General features: G+C 44.0%; 1 protein-coding gene across 3 annotated transcripts in view; it reads right to left on the reverse strand.

The window, feature by feature from the left end:
* Window positions 1-932: 932 nt before the first annotated feature.
* The window catches only part of ccdc187 (coiled-coil domain containing 187), a 32,926-nt gene continuing 15,809 nt past the window's right edge, over window positions 933-18,049 (reverse strand). For 2 of the 3 annotated variants that reach the window (XM_083768965.1, XM_083768964.1), the window contains 8 exons: window positions 11,578-11,656; window positions 9,186-10,595; window positions 8,441-8,550; window positions 7,776-7,856; window positions 5,547-5,909; window positions 4,864-4,958; window positions 4,447-4,529; window positions 933-3,865 (listed from right to left, as the gene is read on the reverse strand). In XM_083768965.1, the coding sequence (XP_083625091.1) occupies window positions 3,723-3,865; window positions 4,447-4,529; window positions 4,864-4,958; window positions 5,547-5,909; window positions 7,776-7,856; window positions 8,441-8,550; window positions 9,186-10,595; window positions 11,578-11,656 (2,364 nt within the window). In that variant the 3' untranslated portion in view covers window positions 933-3,722. The remainder of the gene's footprint in view (window positions 3,866-4,446; window positions 4,530-4,863; window positions 4,959-5,546; window positions 5,910-7,775; window positions 7,857-8,440; window positions 8,551-9,185; window positions 10,596-11,577; window positions 11,657-18,049) is intronic. The other variant, XM_083768966.1, reaches the window with a different exon arrangement.

The raw sequence follows: 18,049 nt of genomic DNA on the forward strand, positions 1-18,049 counted from the left end.
ATTAATGGATATGATAGAGGTAGGACTGATTAGCTGCAGCTGTGTTGCTTACTAACCTTCCACGTTATTAAACTCCTGTACCTGAACTGGAAAACAAACTACAGTTTAATGCCCCTTTAAGCCCTATTTTATACATTGTCTTACAATAGTGTTCCACATTGAAATCAATTGCTGTGTGTTGCTAAATAGCTGTGAATATGACCACACACACATGTACTTTTGGAGGTACACAGTAGCTCCTTTTGTGTACATAACAGTTACTAATGTGAAAAACAACCTGTGGTGACATTTGAATGCGTGAGTGTGGTACAGTATGAATGTTCAGTAGAGGTGGGAGGGCTGCTGCGCGTAAAAAACAGACCACAGGGTTTTCTGTCGTCTTCTACAAACCTCAGCCTTTCATCAACGTTACGACACAGAATGACAGACACAGTCAATGTCAGACGTGGGGCAGGGATTCTGCGATGTTGAAAGGTACAAAAGGCAGCTAGTCTAACCCTAACAATTGTATTTATGTAATTGTCAAAATTGTATTGATAAACCATTCATTTTATTTGATTTTGAAGTGGAACATGCAGTCATTGCGTGTGTGTTTAAGTGGAAAAGACAGGCGGTGGAAATGTTAGCCCCACCCACAGCTATAGTGATGTAGCGCACGGTGGAAATATAGCCCGCTCTCACAGGGCTGCAGGCGTGGTCTTACAAAAGGTCTTCAACAGTTTCCTTATAATGACATAAAGGAAGTATGTGGGGGTCATTATAATATACATCCACGTACTGTAGTTTCACAGAAGTTTCCTTATGCACTCTCCTATGCAGTTTCTGTGTCTTACGTGACACATCATCACTTTGAACTGTCTTTCATTATGATAATTTTCTTGAAAATGTTTTTAAACTAAACCTTATTAAAAAAGAAAGGCGAACAAAAATGCTGATGCTGTATTTGTGGTAGTTTTATGCCGGAAATACAACTTTCAAGAAAATAAACACAGTGCAGTGTAATTATACATAAATAACAAACAAAAGTAATGTAATATATAGCATGTTATGTTTTCAGCCTGGGCAGAACATAATTATACAAAGTATCTTTGGAAGGAATACAGCAAGGTAAAAAAAAAAAAAAAACCCACTATCACTAAAAGTGATGGTGTTTTAATGACTGGGTCGGTAATGATCAAACCCAACAAACAATAATATAGCTATAAGCATGGGTTGGATCATATTTACATGTGCAGTTTGACATAAGTGTAAAAAATCTGATCTAACAGAACTACTGTATAACCAGTGTAGTGTACACTACAGATATCCGTTTACTGATAACCTCAGTACAGTAAATAAACCAATGAAGTAATTAATGACACATGCATTAATGCCACATACATTAATGATCAAACACTGCATGTGTCCCAAAACATTCTACAGTTGAAGACACTGTAGAAGATCCTATAGTTCAACAGAATAACTCTTCCTACTTCTGGGTCCATTTCCTACTTCCTTTAGTTGTTACTGATGATACTAATTAAGGCTCTGTTCCATTCAGCGTACAGTGGTTCTCAAATGTCATAATTTCAAGGACTGGCCCCATAACTCTGAGAGTGGAAACAAGTGTTACAGACCTGTAGAGGGCCATTTGAAACGCACTCAAGACCCACTCGTGCTTCCAGTGAGCCAACATTCAACATTAGCAGAACCCCGACTCTGTTTGACCAGAATGGAACAGAACCTTCATTAGCGGTAACACCTGTGAAGGAAGTAGGGAAGTGGCCCAAGTTCTTTCCAAAATGGCTATATGCATAGAGCCCATTCTGATGCAGTCCCACCGTCTCTGAACCCCAGTGAGAACTTCAAAACTATTGATGCAATCAGTAAAATGATTGACCGCTGCTTATCGTTTACAAAACCATCAGCATTTGAATGTCTCAGTTTGACTTTGCAAAACTGGTCCATGCATTATTCAACTCCAACAAATAAAATTGCTGTAATGCCCTCTCTGTAAAGAAACTGGGTTAAGAGAGGCTGAATACATTACCCCTATACTTAGATCACTTCAATGGCTCCTGATCCAATACAGAATTTATTTCAATGTTGTATAATTTATCACTTAAAAATGTGCTTTAAGTGATCTATTTTGTTGTTCTCCCATCACAAAGATTTTGCAGCCTCCTGTAGTAACTCTGAGGACCCCATAAGGACCGCAGAGCCCCTGTTTAAGACCCATGCACTACAGCAATGAGTACTATTGGAATACAGAACTATTTCACACTTATTTTAACAAAAATATCCCTTACAGCACATTTAGCTCCTGAATACTATATGCAATGAACACTGATCTGATCCTTGCCTATGAACCAATCAGACCTCTCAGATCATCATCGTCTTGTATTTTAATGGGGAGCACACTGCCTTTACTTCAAATGTGACTTCAAAGTCAAATTTGTGCTGCTATGCAAATCACATTTGACGTTTGTTCAGCTGATCGTCAAGTGGAGTGGTACTGTATATAAATAACATACTGAAGGCGGAGTGACTCATCATAACCATGACACTCACGTGCATGGGAAAGTTTGCATGAATTACAAACGTAGTTTAGTGGCTCTCTCAAGACTTAATATCAAACGTGTGCCTTTAGCAACGCTGCATTTGAGACACTAGCATGGCTATAACACTGGTACAGAGCACCAGGGAAAGCCCAGGAGTCAGGACAGTCACAATTGACAACCAGAATGCATGATGAATTTATACTGAAGCAATTTATCACTTCTCAGAAACACAGCAGTACTTTCAGCATAATCCTTAGAATTATACTGATTTGAAAGGAATGGATGTGAGAACTGGGAAGTTAGTGGGGGATTTTTTACCACAGTCCTTTTCAAAACAAAAGCCGACAAAAAGCACCTTTGATAATGAATGTGTCTCCGGTGCAACTAAATAAACCAATTTAACTTAATAACAGTGGAAACGAATCACCTGCATCCAGCCATAAACCGCACGGGCTCACCAAGAGTGGCTCCGAATGTTTCAGAGCTGGAGTGGACCACCAGAGAAGCTACTGGCACTGGATGAGCTGACTAATAGCTATATATATATACAATTTAAACCCTCCCATCAACACTGGGTTGTGATAATCCTTCAATAAACTAGTTTTCCCTTCTAAAAGGAGAGGCCTATAGTTAGCGCATACTGTTGTCGCCAATCGATTAAAATATTAACCACTCCTATACATCGTTGACCCTCTTATTTCCCCCTCTTCAACATAGAGTTATAATATCTAGAGAACGGACGGCCCCAACTATCCAGGTCACGTGAATTGACATTGTGTGTCTTCTGCAGACCGGTCTGGCCCCAACCACCGGATGGACGTTTTGCAGAAACCAAAAAAGGGGAAGAGCCAATCAGCGTCTGGGCTCAGGGCCCTGTGATTGACATTCACGTTGATTGGCTCTTCCACTTATGGACGAAAAGACATTCCATAACAGATCAACTTCAACTTCCAGCTGGAAGCTTGAAGATGGGCTACTTTTTGCCAAATATTTGACAATTATGAGTTGCCCACAATAGGGTTTAAGTGGTTAATATGTCCCACCTAGTCTCAATTATTGGTTAAAGTGCTAGTTGGAGTACAGAGAACTAACCAGTGGAGATTTTTCACCTGGAATAGGAGTGTCCTCTTAGTGTTGCTTGGTGTCCTGAGTTCCCACATTTTAGCATCTTTTATTCATCTTTTACTGCTGCTTACAGTTCTCCTTCTTCTCTTTGGCTTTGCTGCTGCGTGCTGATTTGTCACTGGGCCTCTTGGTTGGGGGGATGAAGGTGGGCTCCTCCGTGAAGTCAGGTAGGCCAGAGTGAGGCAGAGGAAGTGACGGGCCTACATTGATAACAGACAGAGGTAATGATCAACCAGCGTGCTAAATGTTTCACCGTTCAGCTGGAAATACAATGGTAACAACAACACCGGGCAAAGGAGTCTACAAACGCGCCTCATGCCTGGAACGGCTAGTCCGGTGAATCACAGGAACAAGGACAACAGTTGCAGAAGAAGGAGAAGACTCTAGAGCAGGGGCTGCTAGTATATAGTATATTCTTTTTATACTAGCACCTCCTCATTGCATTATGTTATGGGCTTTATCTTAGATGTGTTGTTAAAGACTGCTTTATGAATAAACTTGCCAATAATCACCAAAAACAAATCAGAATTTAAAACAAACCCGAACATGAGAGACCCTCCTCTATTTCTTGTCACATCCATGGACCAAACTAGTACAACAGTAGGTCCATTCTGAAATAATACCTGTATATTGGTGTCTATTTTAAGTCAATCCTTTCATTTATTTCAGAATGCAAAGATACCCATGTCAACAATATTGTACTTCACCAACGATTTGCTCAAATATGCTGTGTTTTCTGATTGTGAGTCTTGTGTTTTACTATGCGTCATGTTGACATTACCTGTCTGGCTGTCCTTGTTCTGTGTCCGAGCCTTGAAGGTCGGGTCCAGCTCCTCAGCAATGTTTCTGATATGCTGGACTTGTCTGCAAATAAAACACGGTCCGTCAGAACAGGCCTAGCTTTTTTGTGTATTGTTGTTACGACCTAGGGTCATATGTATATTTCCCTGTGTGGTGTCATGCCCTGAATGTCTTTACCCCCACATGACAACACACAACAATTGTATAGTGTAGATAATGCTCACACCATGGCACATCGCAATGTTTTTTTGTTTTGTTGAAAACCTGTCAGTAATGTAAATGGAGCACCCAACGGTACAACCAAGCCAACAGGTAGACACTAGCAGCAGCGCAAACAATGTGTGTGATATTGGCAGTTAGCACGTGAAACAGCCGACTGGATGAGGAGGGGACTTACGGTGTGCTGGAGACCGGGCTGGGGGGCTGGGTCTCTGAGGAGTAGTCCTCCGTTGGGGAGGGAAGACCCTCGGAGTCCAGTCTGTCTCGTTGACCCTGTGGCACAGCAGCACAACACAGCACGATAGTTGAATTAGTCTAGTAGCCAGAATGTGAACCTGGACATGTTGAGTACACCAACGTTTTATGTTAGAAATGTTTAGTATGGGTCCCCACTCCCTAGCATGTAGAAACTGCCGGATGCTAACTTGCATATGTTGAGCACTTTTCATAATTGGCATAATAGCCGACCATACCATTACAACCTATAAGGAAAAATAAAATCTAGATTTAAACATGTTTTATGTAGCATGCGACGTGTCAAACTAGGGGGTTTTCATGATGCTGAATCCATTCCAAGCATTAGTTTTGCACAAAATACACTCCTTAGGCTAAAACTAATGCTTGGAATGGATTCAGCATCATGAAAACCCCCTAGTTTCACATGCTACATAAAGCATGATGAAATGAGATGAGATTGTGAGAATTTGTGACTAATCACATTATATCCATTGGCTGGTTCTTTTTTACATTTCCTGAAAAGGTTAAAGTTTTGGAAGTTTTATGCCCGACATCCACGAAATCTTGGATGTTGAATGTTGAGACCGTGTTCTCAACATAAAGCTGTTGAGAACACAAGCTCACCTGTCTCTCTCTGGAAGCTCTTGGGTCATAGTGACTGCTCATCTCTCTGTCTTCCCGCGAAGACACCGGGCCTTCGACCTCTCTGGACCGACTGCTCATCTCTCTGTCTTCCCGCGAAGACACCGGGCTTTCTACCCCTCTGGACCGACTGCTCATCTCTCTGTCTTCCCGCGAAGACACTGGGCCTTCTACCCCTCTGGACCGACTGCTCATCTCTCTGTCTTCCCGACAAGACACTGGGCCTTCTACCTCTCTGGACCGACTGCTCATCTCTCTGTCTTCCCGACAAGACACTGGGCCTTCTACCTCTCTGGACCGACGCTTCCAAGTAATTTCCCTCTTCTGCATGAATCTCGCAATTTCCTGTTGGATAAAAGCAGATGTTTTGATTGATTGAATATTTGCAGATGTTTGGTCTCAGGACTCAGATGCAGATACCAGACTAAGTACCCTTATTTTATGTAGAGTATAGTGCATGTCTTTTTGCCATTTCTGTTAGTCCTTGTCTTGACTCCTTTTCTTTTTATCATTTTGTGTTGTCGCATAATGTCTCGTTGTATTGTGTTTGTATATAAAAAATCTATATATTTACAAAAGTTTAGTTGTCTCTCTTTTTTATCTATCTGGCCTGTGTTTCATAACTACAGTACTGCCATGACAACTACATTTCCCTCGTGGGATCACTAAACACATGTACGCAATGCAGATCAGATTACACTCATCTCAACATCTTGATATGCATACTGATCGATGAACAGTACTAAGGTAGTTCAAGAGCAGGTAAAGGTCAGTAATGACAGGGTGATATGACATCAAATCAATATCACAATTTCACTTTTGCCTGAAAATAGCAGATCTACAAGCTCACATAGCATTGCAATGCTATTTTCACTATTTTTGTACACCACAACACAACACAACACACACGGTTAAAGGTATATTCAGTGATTTCACTTAATTCAAATATCACTTATTTTTTTGTTTTGTTGTGATAATCCTCCCTACTATAGAGTGTGCTGACCATATAAGGAGTTCCTCCCTGTCCCCAGTTAACCCCTGGGGGTCAAAAAACCTTAGGTTTCGTTTTTGACTCTCTATCCTGATTGGACGAAAGGCTGGGTCCCACAGCCAAAAACGAAACCTAAGGTTTTTTGAGTGAAATCACTGAATATACCTTTAAGTGGTAAATCAGATTAATTGATTCAGAATTCAAATTATTTATATACTGTAAAAAACATTATTTGCTTTTCAGTCATACAACTTTGCTTTGAGTGTAGTGTCCCTCTTTGACACAATGAAATCCTTGTCAATTCGGAATTGGCCCAAATGAGTGGTTGTAGAACTTGTAGGTGTGATTCCAAGCAAACATTTAAAGACCTGAACTTTGATTGTTTTAGGCTCCAGATCAGAGCTGCAGTGAGAGAGAGATGATTGTGATTCGTTTATGGTTTTCTTGAATAAATACATTTTCTGTTTGTGTCCATACCATAGACTGTAAAGAAATATGGACAAAGCGTTCCCCGGGTCTGATATGGACGTAAGATGAAGCCAGTCAGTCCTTGAATTGTAAATCGCCATCTTTCTAGATCCGTTTGGGCCCAGCTGGCCATTGGCTGGCCCAGACAACGAGGCGGGACTTTCCCCCCTTCTTCTTCGTTGGTTTTTATTTAGACTCAAACGGGGGGTGGCTCCCGATCATAGACTGTAACGGTAGGCACGCCCCTCAGAACATACATTTTTTTAAGAAATGGGACCATAATTTTCCAAAAAGAATATTATGACATGAGAAATGAGACTTTAAACTAGTGACTGGAAGCAGAAAGTATTCATGACCATGTTTATTAAGGTAATACAGTCTAGGTGAAGTTGGGCCCAAATACATGGACCTCTATGGAGCTATGGGGTTTTTCTCTTGGGCCCAATGACAGCGCCACAACAGGCCATTATATGAACTTTCAGAAAGTCCCGATTTCCTTAGTGGCTTCACAAAATATCTGTCTGACTGCCCCCCTGGTCCATACACAGCCCACCAAGCGTGTACAGCACAAATCAGTTGGCAACTGGTTCCTTTTCGTGACAAACAGTGGTCACATCATCACAGTATAAAAGAAAAAACTTGTTTTTAAATAATAATAATAATAGGTTGGTTATTGGTTCTAAATATGGGTTTCGATATATGACGGGTTAATTGGCCAGCCGTTCTCTGCAGTGTGATAAACATCATCTCACCTCATCCTGGGCCACTTGAGCCACCCTGAAGTCCCCTTCTGGGTAAGAGCTGCGTGAAGATGAGGAGGGCTGAGGAGGACTCTGGAAGAAATGCACCAGAGAATGCTTCATTAGGGCTGCAAGTACACACGCCAATCCTTCTACCCTGAAACCTCAACATGCGTTTATACATTTTATTTATAGAGTACATATAAATCTTGAGGTTTACATACTGATGGTATTTTAGTTACTGCACAAAAAGCATGGAATACGGTTGAGTATATTCCAGGAAACACCCGGTAAATTTACCAACAAATTCCTGTAAACTCCTGAAATGTACCATCACCCCTGTATATTACTGTATATGCCCGCTAAACTTGAGGTTATGGGCAAATCTAGTGCCCATAATTGCCCGTTAATCCCCATTTTCACGCAGTCTTTTTCATTCTCAGACTTATTCTTGAATAAATTATTGCTGTAAGTGATAGTGTTTGTTCAGTAACGGGGGGCTCCCCATCTCCGAGTCTCCAGCACTAACAGATTTTTATTTTTTTGGTCGGACACCAATTTATCATCTTCAATTTAATTCATGTTCCAGGTATTTTTGTTTTGTTTCATCGCTTTCACTGTATCCTGCCCGAGTTCTCTTCATATGGCGAGCATACATTAATGTTAACAGTGCTCACCTTCCTCACCACCAGCACCCGGTCTTCTTCATCCTGCAGTCTGCGGGCCAGCTCTTCGTCTCGGAGCACCTGCTGCAGCTCCACTAGGTCCAGACACTGCACCGCCGCACCTGTGGAACATGTTGGACACGCTTCATGGATGGACGAAAAGAAAGGAAACTCAAGGTTCTGTTAAACCCATTCACCCGAAAAATCTAAAGAAAGTAACGAAACCCGAGGCGCAAAGAAAGATGTAAAGAAAGTACCCAAACCCGAGGCGCAAAGACAAATCTAAGGAAAGTACCAAAACCGGAAGCGCAAAGAAAAATCTAAAGTACCCAAACCCGAGGTTCAAAGGGATAACACTTGAATCACGGCAAACAAAAGATGAGGGAAAGATGGAAAGTAGACGGAACGTGACGATGGCACACAGAGCAGCTACAATGGAGATGTGGAACTTCTAGTCTACAGACCCGGACGGAACAAACGGCATGAAGATGAAAGCATGATTACTGAAAGTAATTTCCCAGATGATGATTTCAGGGCCGAAGGGACCGACGTTACCAAGTGGGAACAGCAAAACGTCACACGTCAGCGGAGAGAACCGACCACACTAAGTCACACCTCAAAGGCCCCAATTTGTCCAGATTTTATCATGATTGAGGAGAGATGGAGAAAAACACACACACACACACAAAAACACACACAGAGGTAGGAAGGGTTCCCTCCGCCGTCTGGGGAGTTGGCTCCCCCTGTTGGGTGTTACCTGGCGGTGCGTGTGTGGACCTAGCCCTGCTGGCTGAAGCCACGCTGCTGCACAGGAGGCTTTGGCTCCGCTGTGGCGCTCGCCGATGCGGACTCTCCTCTGTCCTCTCAACCGTCAGCTCCTCCTCCTCCGAGCTCAAACATTCTTCTGCGTCCACACGCCCACGCCGGCTCCTCCTGACCCTACGGTCGCCGTTGCAAGGCGTCTCCTCCTCTCTCACCTCCTCTCTAACCGATGACCCGGTCCTGGGTCTGAACTCTGCCCCCCTTCTCCACCTCCTGCTCCCTCCCCTCTCTCGGCTTCGCAGGTCTGAATCTCTCCTGGGCTCCTCATCGACCTCCACGCCATCTTCCTCCTCCTCGATAGGCATGCCGCCATAATGGCGCCTCTCCCGGTCTCCCCTGTAGTCTCTCTCGCCGGTCTCTCTGGACGACAGTCTCCCCACTTCTCTGACATCTCCGTGGTAACTGCGCCTGGCGGGGGCCGCTCTCTGGAAGGGCCCCTGATGTGACTGAGGGTCGGCACTGCCATACGAGGCCTCGCTCCCATCACCGTGAGACCCCCGGCGGTTTCCGCTTCGAGGTCTCGCTTGCGGCTGCGGGGCAGCGCCGTGCCTCACGGCCACTCCCCTCTCTCTGAGGACCTGGCCCAGCATCTCCCACACGCCACGGTCACTGCTGTGGTAACTGTTACAGCGCCTGTCGTCGTCCTGAAAGCGGACATGCCTGTCAGGGTTCTCCCGGTAGGACCAGGTGCGTGCTAGGTCTCTGGCAGGTCTGTCTGCGCGTGTGTCAGTACGTCCGTCTGCGTGTCTGTCCCCGTCCTGCAGCCGGACGGACTGACTGCGACTACATCGTCTCTGTCGAACGTCTCTATTGTGATCGCCATTCCAACGGCAGCTCTCGTCGTCTCCTCTGCCGTTCCTTTCCCACCCTCCTGACCTCCTCCTATTCCTCCTGTAATCCAGGTCACTGACCCGCTCCTCCCACTCCCGCCCCCCTCCTTCCTCCTCCCGGCCTCTGTGCTCCTCCGTGGAGCCGCTGACGTGAGAGCGACAAAGACTCCTGTGGTTTTGCTCTCGTGGGACACGAAGGGACGCCCGCCGTTGACATGGGGCGGTGTATAGGCTTCCGTTCAGCCTCCGGCTCCTCTGCGGGAGACGCTGGGGGAACACGGTGTCTGAATCCTCCGTGTCGTCGTCACTCAAGGTTTCCACGGACTCGCTCCTGGAGTCCCGGTGCCCTTCATCTGACGGCGGAGCCCTGAGGGACTCCTGAGCCCGGCGCCCTGTAAAGTCTGACTGAGAGTTAGAACGCTGACTCCTGGAGGCGTGAGTAGGGCGATGTCGTTGCCGCGGGCTGCTCAGAGCTCGCTGCTGTACAGAGGCGGAAGCCGGACCCCCGCTGTCGTCTTGAGTCGAGTTCAACCAAACATGCAGACACAGCAATAGGGAGGGCATTTGAGGCTCGTTAAAAGAGGTTAACATTAGTACAGAATACGGTCGTAATAACACATGATGTTAAGAGGAGAGTTGTGTGTTAAGGCTGTTTTCTTATTATTAACATTTCCACAGAAACGTTATAATTCACGAGACATGACCTATCAACCGTCTATCAAGACACAACCAGTGCACGCCACTTATACAACGATACAGAGGCTCGCTGGCATGTTGCATGGTACTTGGAGCAAAACGAGATATTGCCAACAAAACGTGTTATAGCAGTAGTTACAGCAGAGCCAGTGTTCATGCTGATATGAAACCTTTGGAAGAAAGCTACAACAAAACAAAAAAAACAATCTGAGAAAAACACATCAATACATTGTTGCTCTGGAAGAGTCTGCTAAATGCCTAAATTAGAAGATTGCAAATTGACCAGACAAAAACCATTATATTTAATTTGCTGTAAGTCACTCCCCTTACTCTCTCTCTCTGCATTTCCTATCTCTCTCCACTCAGTCCACTGTAACTATCAAATAAAGGCTTAAAAACAGGTTGTGAGCTTTAGCTTGTGCTATTTTCGCTAATCGTCATAGATGAAGTAAAGGTTCTAAAACCTTCCTTTGTGGTTATATGTCCCTGTTTTCTTTTGACCATGACCATGACAATGCCATGGACCACACAGCAACCTGCTTAATGCTGAGAACAGCACACATCATTTGTCACATGTAAATAATCTACACCAGTGTTCAAACTTTTTCATTTCAAGGTCCCCCATTACTGCATAACTCAGAGTGTGTACGAATGGAACCAAATGGACCTCTATGGGACCATTTGTACACTCAAGAGTTACAGACCTGTACAGGTCCATTTAGAACCCCCTTAGGAAAGCCCGAGGGTCCCTGGACCCCACTTTGAGAACCCTTTCCTAAACTAGCATCATGGCAGACGTACCATCACTGAAACTGTCATGTCCTCTGCTCCGCCTTCTCGTCCTCTGCTCCTCCTCTTCCTGGATACGCTTGGCTATTTCCTGTGAAGAAAGGATCAGAATTAATCATTCCTGATTGCTACAGAAATGCCTACTGTCATTGGGGGGGGGGGGGGGGGGGTCGCCAAATTATTTTGGTGGGATCCCCAAATTATATTTAAAAAAAAATGAATGCAACTGAATGGCTGGAAAATGGAAATGAAGAGTTTACATAGTGCACATAGTACATGAATAAACTTTCCTTAATGATTATATCTGGTTTCAGTATTCATTTATGATATACTTTCTAATATTAAGAAAATATTAAGGTTATTTTTGCAGTCAGTTTGTATTGGGGGGGGGGGGGGGGGGGGGGACATGGCTAAAGCATTTCCGGGGATCCCCAGCCAAAAACGTGGAGAACCCCTGCTGTAGGCAACGGGATATAAAATACAGTAGTAGAAGTGACAACATAATTATGTTGATCCATCATGAGAACCCTAGGTTCTTTATCCACTTCAAAAACTGATAACATCTAATTGTCTTGAATTAAATATAATCAACGTGCGTGCGTTTGTGTGTGTGTGTGTGTGAGAGAGAGAGAGAGACACACACACACACACACACACACACACACACACACTAAGACAGAGACTTAAGGCAGCACTGTTTTTCCACCACAAGGTGGCAGTGGCATGTTAGCCATCCATATGAATGGTACAGTTGTTTATCACAGAAACATTTACAGAGCAATAGAATCATGAAGGAAGGGTTGCCTGTTGATTATGTATGGGCTCCGCTTAACAACAGTTAATAATATGTATATAATAAGTTTTAAACCTCCTGACATCCTCTAATAGTACATTCTCTATACAATTACAGAATCAAGGGCAGCACCGAGACAAAACCAGTCGAATGGGTTCAAGGAAAGCAAAATTACAAGCCGGGTTTAAGGTGTGTGTGGGATTAACTTTTAAACCAGGTCTACCGTAAATCATACAGTACGTGGGCTGTATCAAAGACGCATAAGGCTTTTTGCCTGTATTGATAGATTACAGTAGTTTGACAGGAAAGGGGGAGAGAGATGGGGGGGAAAGATACGCAGCAAAGGTCGTCGGGATCGGGACTCAAACCGGTGACATGCTGTCAAGCTGGATTACCAGCCTACTGTAGGTGCCTGGACCGCTCGCCCGGCCCAGGCACCATTTAAATCCTACACTGTATTTTCTTGGAGTACAGTATATGTACTCCAATAAATGGTAACCCGACTCCGCGAGATAGGGGCGGTATTGATTCACATTGACTCACAAGTTCACAATACAGAGTCCATCAGGGATTGGCCTTGAATGGGCCGTGGCCGGGACGGACCAATCAGTGGCAGCTACAGGGCGGGATCTTGGCGAGGCCGAGTGTGACGGCATCGAGAAGTGCCTGTTGCAATTTTTGTCACCTTCAAATTGGAAAATCGTCTTCTATTCCTGAAAGCAGGCGGGCGCAGTTACTATGCGTCATGTAGACACGTCAATATGATTGACAGACGGTCCCATCAAATCACAGGTCTATTTGCTTGCATTTGTACTCGGTACAAATAGAACCAAGCTTGCAGATCAGCTATATTTGCCAAATGTCCGCCTATTATGACATGCCCAGAATAGGCGTGTTATGGTTCATGTGGTTAAATCAGGGCTGAGTTGTGAGTGGGTCGAATCAGAGATGTTTAAAACCGAGGCTGAAGTTGTGTGTGGGCTCACTTGGCTGTTAACAGAGATGTTTTAAAACCCGGGTCTATGATGCTGCGTGGGCTCACTTGGCCGTTCTAATGGGAACACTGTTCTGTATCACAGACATGCCTGCTGAATGCAGAGCCATGCTGTGTGAATTACTGCCATTGTCGGGCCGATCTGGCTGTTCAGCAGAAAGCCTGCTCCAGGTGGCCACGCTGGCTATTTCAGGCAGGCCAGGGGCTGACTCAATGGATAATAAAAGACTATGGACGCCTACAAGACAGGCAAACCTTTCATCACCCCACGCTGTGCAGAACTGTGGCCTGGAAAATACAAAACACTGCTGAACTCCTAACAGATACAAGCAAGGCTGTTTCTCTTGACCAGCGTGGCCTGTTCTCTGAAGGAGAAGGGCTATGCTGACGTGTTCATATGCTCTCAGGCTTTACAAAAAGGTCAGTGGTCTAAATGTGTCAACACATTCTGGTACGCTATATGAACATAAACATGTTTAATATGCTGCATGAGATCTTGGTCAGTTGGAAAAGCCCCAACCACTGCACACGTGGCTTAAGAACTATGCATTTATTCTGTGTTATTCTTATAGTGTAGGAGTCTTTTCAACTCAATTAGCACACGGCTGTAACAGAGTGTCAGAGGATAAAATTATGACCTGAATCCATGACAATAAACCACGTTCCTTTTGTTATTTCCAATCATGAAGTGCTTCACCGGCGTTGCAGCTGTCAGCAGACAATTAGCGTTGTGCCATGGCAGGTTAGCGGAGTGGAGTGTCACTGCCACAGGGACCTGTCATTTACATCTGCACAGCCTGACGCCTTCTGTTCTTTAATTAAAGAGGTGATCTACAGGGAGGCAAATGTTTAATCAACACAAAAGATCAGCCAGCCGTCGTTGGAGGCGTGTTAGTGCTAATGGGTCATCATTTGGGCCGCGGAAGATCTCGCTCAATCAAATAATTGATATCTGCTTGCAGAGGCCAACCTGCGTTCATGCACTGTCTCAGACTACGCCTGGCACAAATTTAGGGCTGCAACTATCGAACATGTTATTTCCATGTTTGTGTTATTTGCTGTCCTGTTCTGAGACCAAGGGCTCTATTTTCGTCACGGCTAAAGCCCTTATCCCTAAACTTCTTTGCTTTTTTACTATTTTTCAAGTTAAAATGGTCAGTCTACAACTCTACGACTACAAGCTCACAACGTGTCAATGTAGATTGGCTAGTTGAACTATTCAAAAATGTTTTGCAAAAAAAAAGAAAAAAAAAAAAGTTTAGGGATAAGGGGTTTAGCGGTGACGAAAATGTAGCCCCAAATGTATAGGCTTTTTTCTGTACTGTACTATTTTCCTTATTTAATTTTGTTTTTTAAGTGCTATGTACCGGTACTGTAAATAAAATGTACGTACTTATCTTGAGAACGATTTAATCCATTCCTTTTTCGGTTAATTGTACAATCAAGAAGCACATTTTCAATAATACGTAATGTTTTTATAATAAACAAAAATGTAAGGCTCATTTGTCAGTATGGTGTCACGCAAAAGAAAAACTGAAAATAGCTGACCTAGAAGTTCACAATGGAGCACATAGCAACATTGTTTTGATCTTGTAGATTTTATTTAATTGATTAACCGTTGCACTCCATGAGTTCACCGTGTCTGCTGAAGAACACTAGGCACAGCCATTTCATTTTAATTGCAGCGTACAGTAGCTCACTATGCCTCAAGTGAGCTCCACCCTAATCCCTTAAAAGTAAAGCCTTGCTGCTTTTACACCAAACACCAAACAAGGCGCCTTTATAAGCCTTTCCATGGCAGCCTTATCCAAAAGGGAAACAGCGGGGGAAGGAAAATATGATGGCATGAGTGCCTGTGTGACGTGGACAGCTCTGTCCATACCACTGCACTTGGCTTTTATGAGACCGCCGCCTGTGTGTAACGTGAAGCCAATGATGTTGTAACACAGCACACAGACATGCGTGCATACATGCTCACACGCACAGAAAGGAAGGGTCCCCTGCGGGGCCCTGCTTTTCTGTCCACAGCGTGATAGCAAGGGAGAGCTGATTGATGCCATCCATCTGAGCGACCTCCTTATACACACTTTCAGTAGCAGAAGCAAAATGGTGGAGGGGGGAGGCCGCTACTGTGCCGCAGACCCCGACAACTCAACTCTACATGGGATTAGGACCACAGGTCTTTAACCACATGAATCATAGCGACCCTATTCTGAGTATGTCTGGCGAAATTGAACATTTGGGGGAAATGGGTGAACATTCGGCACTAGAAATAGCAGATATACAATCTCACTTCTTTTGGGTCAGGGCTCGAAATAGCGACCATTTTGGTCGCAAATGCGCCTGAATTTTGCAACCTAAAAATATATTTGGGAGCACCAGTGCCACTACAAATAATTACTGTGGTGCGCCTGGCTACAACGATCGATTGTAGAAAAACGGGCGCTCTGAGCCACTCTCTGACATCCAACTCCACTGTACTGCCAGTGCTCCTGTCTGCTACTGTAGCTGCACTAGCACTTCATGCTAACAAACCAACGTGTGAAGTGTGTAGTGTTCTACTCTTTGACACAACGGTACGGGACAACGTTGAGCGCTGCATCGCTCACATTCCAGAGCGCCTCGGCTCGCAACTTCACCATGACATGTGTCAGAAAATACATTATTTCAAGTGTTCAGATTCAGAAAAGACCGGAGCGAATGTAAAAGAGGAGGCGGACCGGCGGTGTGTGTGTGTGCGTGCGTGTGTGTGCGCATGCAAGAGAGAGAGGGAATGAGAGAGAGGGAGGGAGAGAGAATAGCAGACTTGTAAGTGTTTCTACATAGCATAGCAGCAGTATTGATACTTTTACTTAAGTAAAACATTAGAGTAATTTTTCTACCACTGATTAGAAGTATAGGCATATAGCTATAAATACCATGTTTTACATCAAAATTATTTTATATTATAAATTCTAATTACTAGCACTTACCCGTTGTGGCCGTAGGGGGTACTGCGCCCGGTGCGTTTTTAATTCACTAATAAATTCATTATTAATAATTAATGTGTCAAATCGAAAAAAGGGCTTCGTTAAGACCTCCATATTCATATGGTCAATGCCTGTGTGAAAAGGGGGAGTGATTGGTGCAGGCAACGAGGAGATAAGGCGGTGTTTCTGACAGACAGACAGACAGACAGACAGACAGACATTGTTAGAATTATAGTATGATGATATGATCTAAATGGGCTATGAAGGTGAAAAACACAAAACAAAGAAAAAGAAAACAGGTGATGTGACTGGCCGGAATCAGTGTAGACTAGAGGGTTCTCATCTGGTGATGTTTGATGCCTCAGTCTCTTTGAAGAGATGGATGGATGAGTGACAGAAAGTCTGGACACTACATTTTAAATTCTGGCATGCATTTTTATACTTTAGTCATTTTATGTTATTTGTAAACCACACGTTATAATATTGTATTTATGAATGTAAAAAATCGATTACATATTGGTGCTCCTATTTTGGTGGGTGCTCCTAATTTCTTTCTGGTGCTTCTTCATTTTGAAATTGGTAGCACAAGCGCTACCAAGTAAAAAAGTTAATTTCGAGCCCTGTGGGTGCTGATTTAATACTTTTTAGTACTCATGAGTCATTTCATATCAGGAAGATGTGGAACATCTGACTTGTTTTTCACTGCTTCACTTTCCGAAAACCACAAATACGGGAGCTTGTAAGAGCTGTGATGCGACAATACATTTGAAGTCTAGTTGGCCATATTCCAGGAAGAGATTTGGTGTAGAAGGATAAACGGAGGAGGCCAAGCATAGACGCCGGAGGGACCCAGTCTAAGTATATAGTGGTTCAGGCAGTGTGTAGGACTGAACTGTGTAGAAACTACCACAAAACACAGACAGACAGACAGAGTCTGATCCTTGCTTATGTTCTCAACAACACTTAAGGATTTACCCGTGGTTTATGTGCACTATTGAACCCACACACAAGCGCGTGGGTTCAATAGTGCATGTCTGGAGTCGCTTAAGAAGCAACTCGACTGATCACACAGACTTATAGTGCACCAGCACTGTGGTTGACCTCTGACCTCCCTCAAACAGCCTAGAGCCTGGGTGGATAAATCAGACCCCAAACTTGGCTTTCCCCAAACTTACCCCCCCACATCCATTGTTTTTATTGTTATTTCATTCCATAGTCATTTCATAGTCTTAGTGTGTTTCCTAATAAAGTTGATTTTCTTTTGCGTTTTCTCCTCGCTATAAACATTTAGATATTATTATTAAACTTCCATTCAATACAGCCTCACTTAGTCTTCATAGTTAGAAAGGAGAGAGGGGGGGGGAGAGATGAATAACGATCCTCCCGCGTCTGCTGGAAAATGGCATTCAATCAGTTGCTATACAAGCAATCATATTGTTATAGATGACATTATAAAAGTTGTCTGTGTTTGTGCTGCTGCGGTCAGGCAAACGCCTGCACCGCCACAATGCCACAACAAGCTCATCAGAACGGAGCTCTGAACAATGACCAGACTGTCTTTAACCTGTAAATACCTGCTCTCCAACAGACCACAGTATTATGGGGGAACAATTTATTTCGAAGAAGGCAGCTTAGTCTGTCCAAAACGTTGGTAATTCTTCTGTCTCCGTGTCCACAATAAAGTTTGCATCAGCAGCTGTGCAGCTAATGCAATTATTATTTAGGGAC

The sequence above is a fragment of the Protomyctophum parallelum genome (genome assembly GCF_964188405.1).
Source record: "Protomyctophum parallelum genome assembly, chromosome: 7".
In the NCBI taxonomy this organism is placed as follows: Eukaryota; Metazoa; Chordata; class Actinopteri; order Myctophiformes; family Myctophidae; genus Protomyctophum; species Protomyctophum parallelum.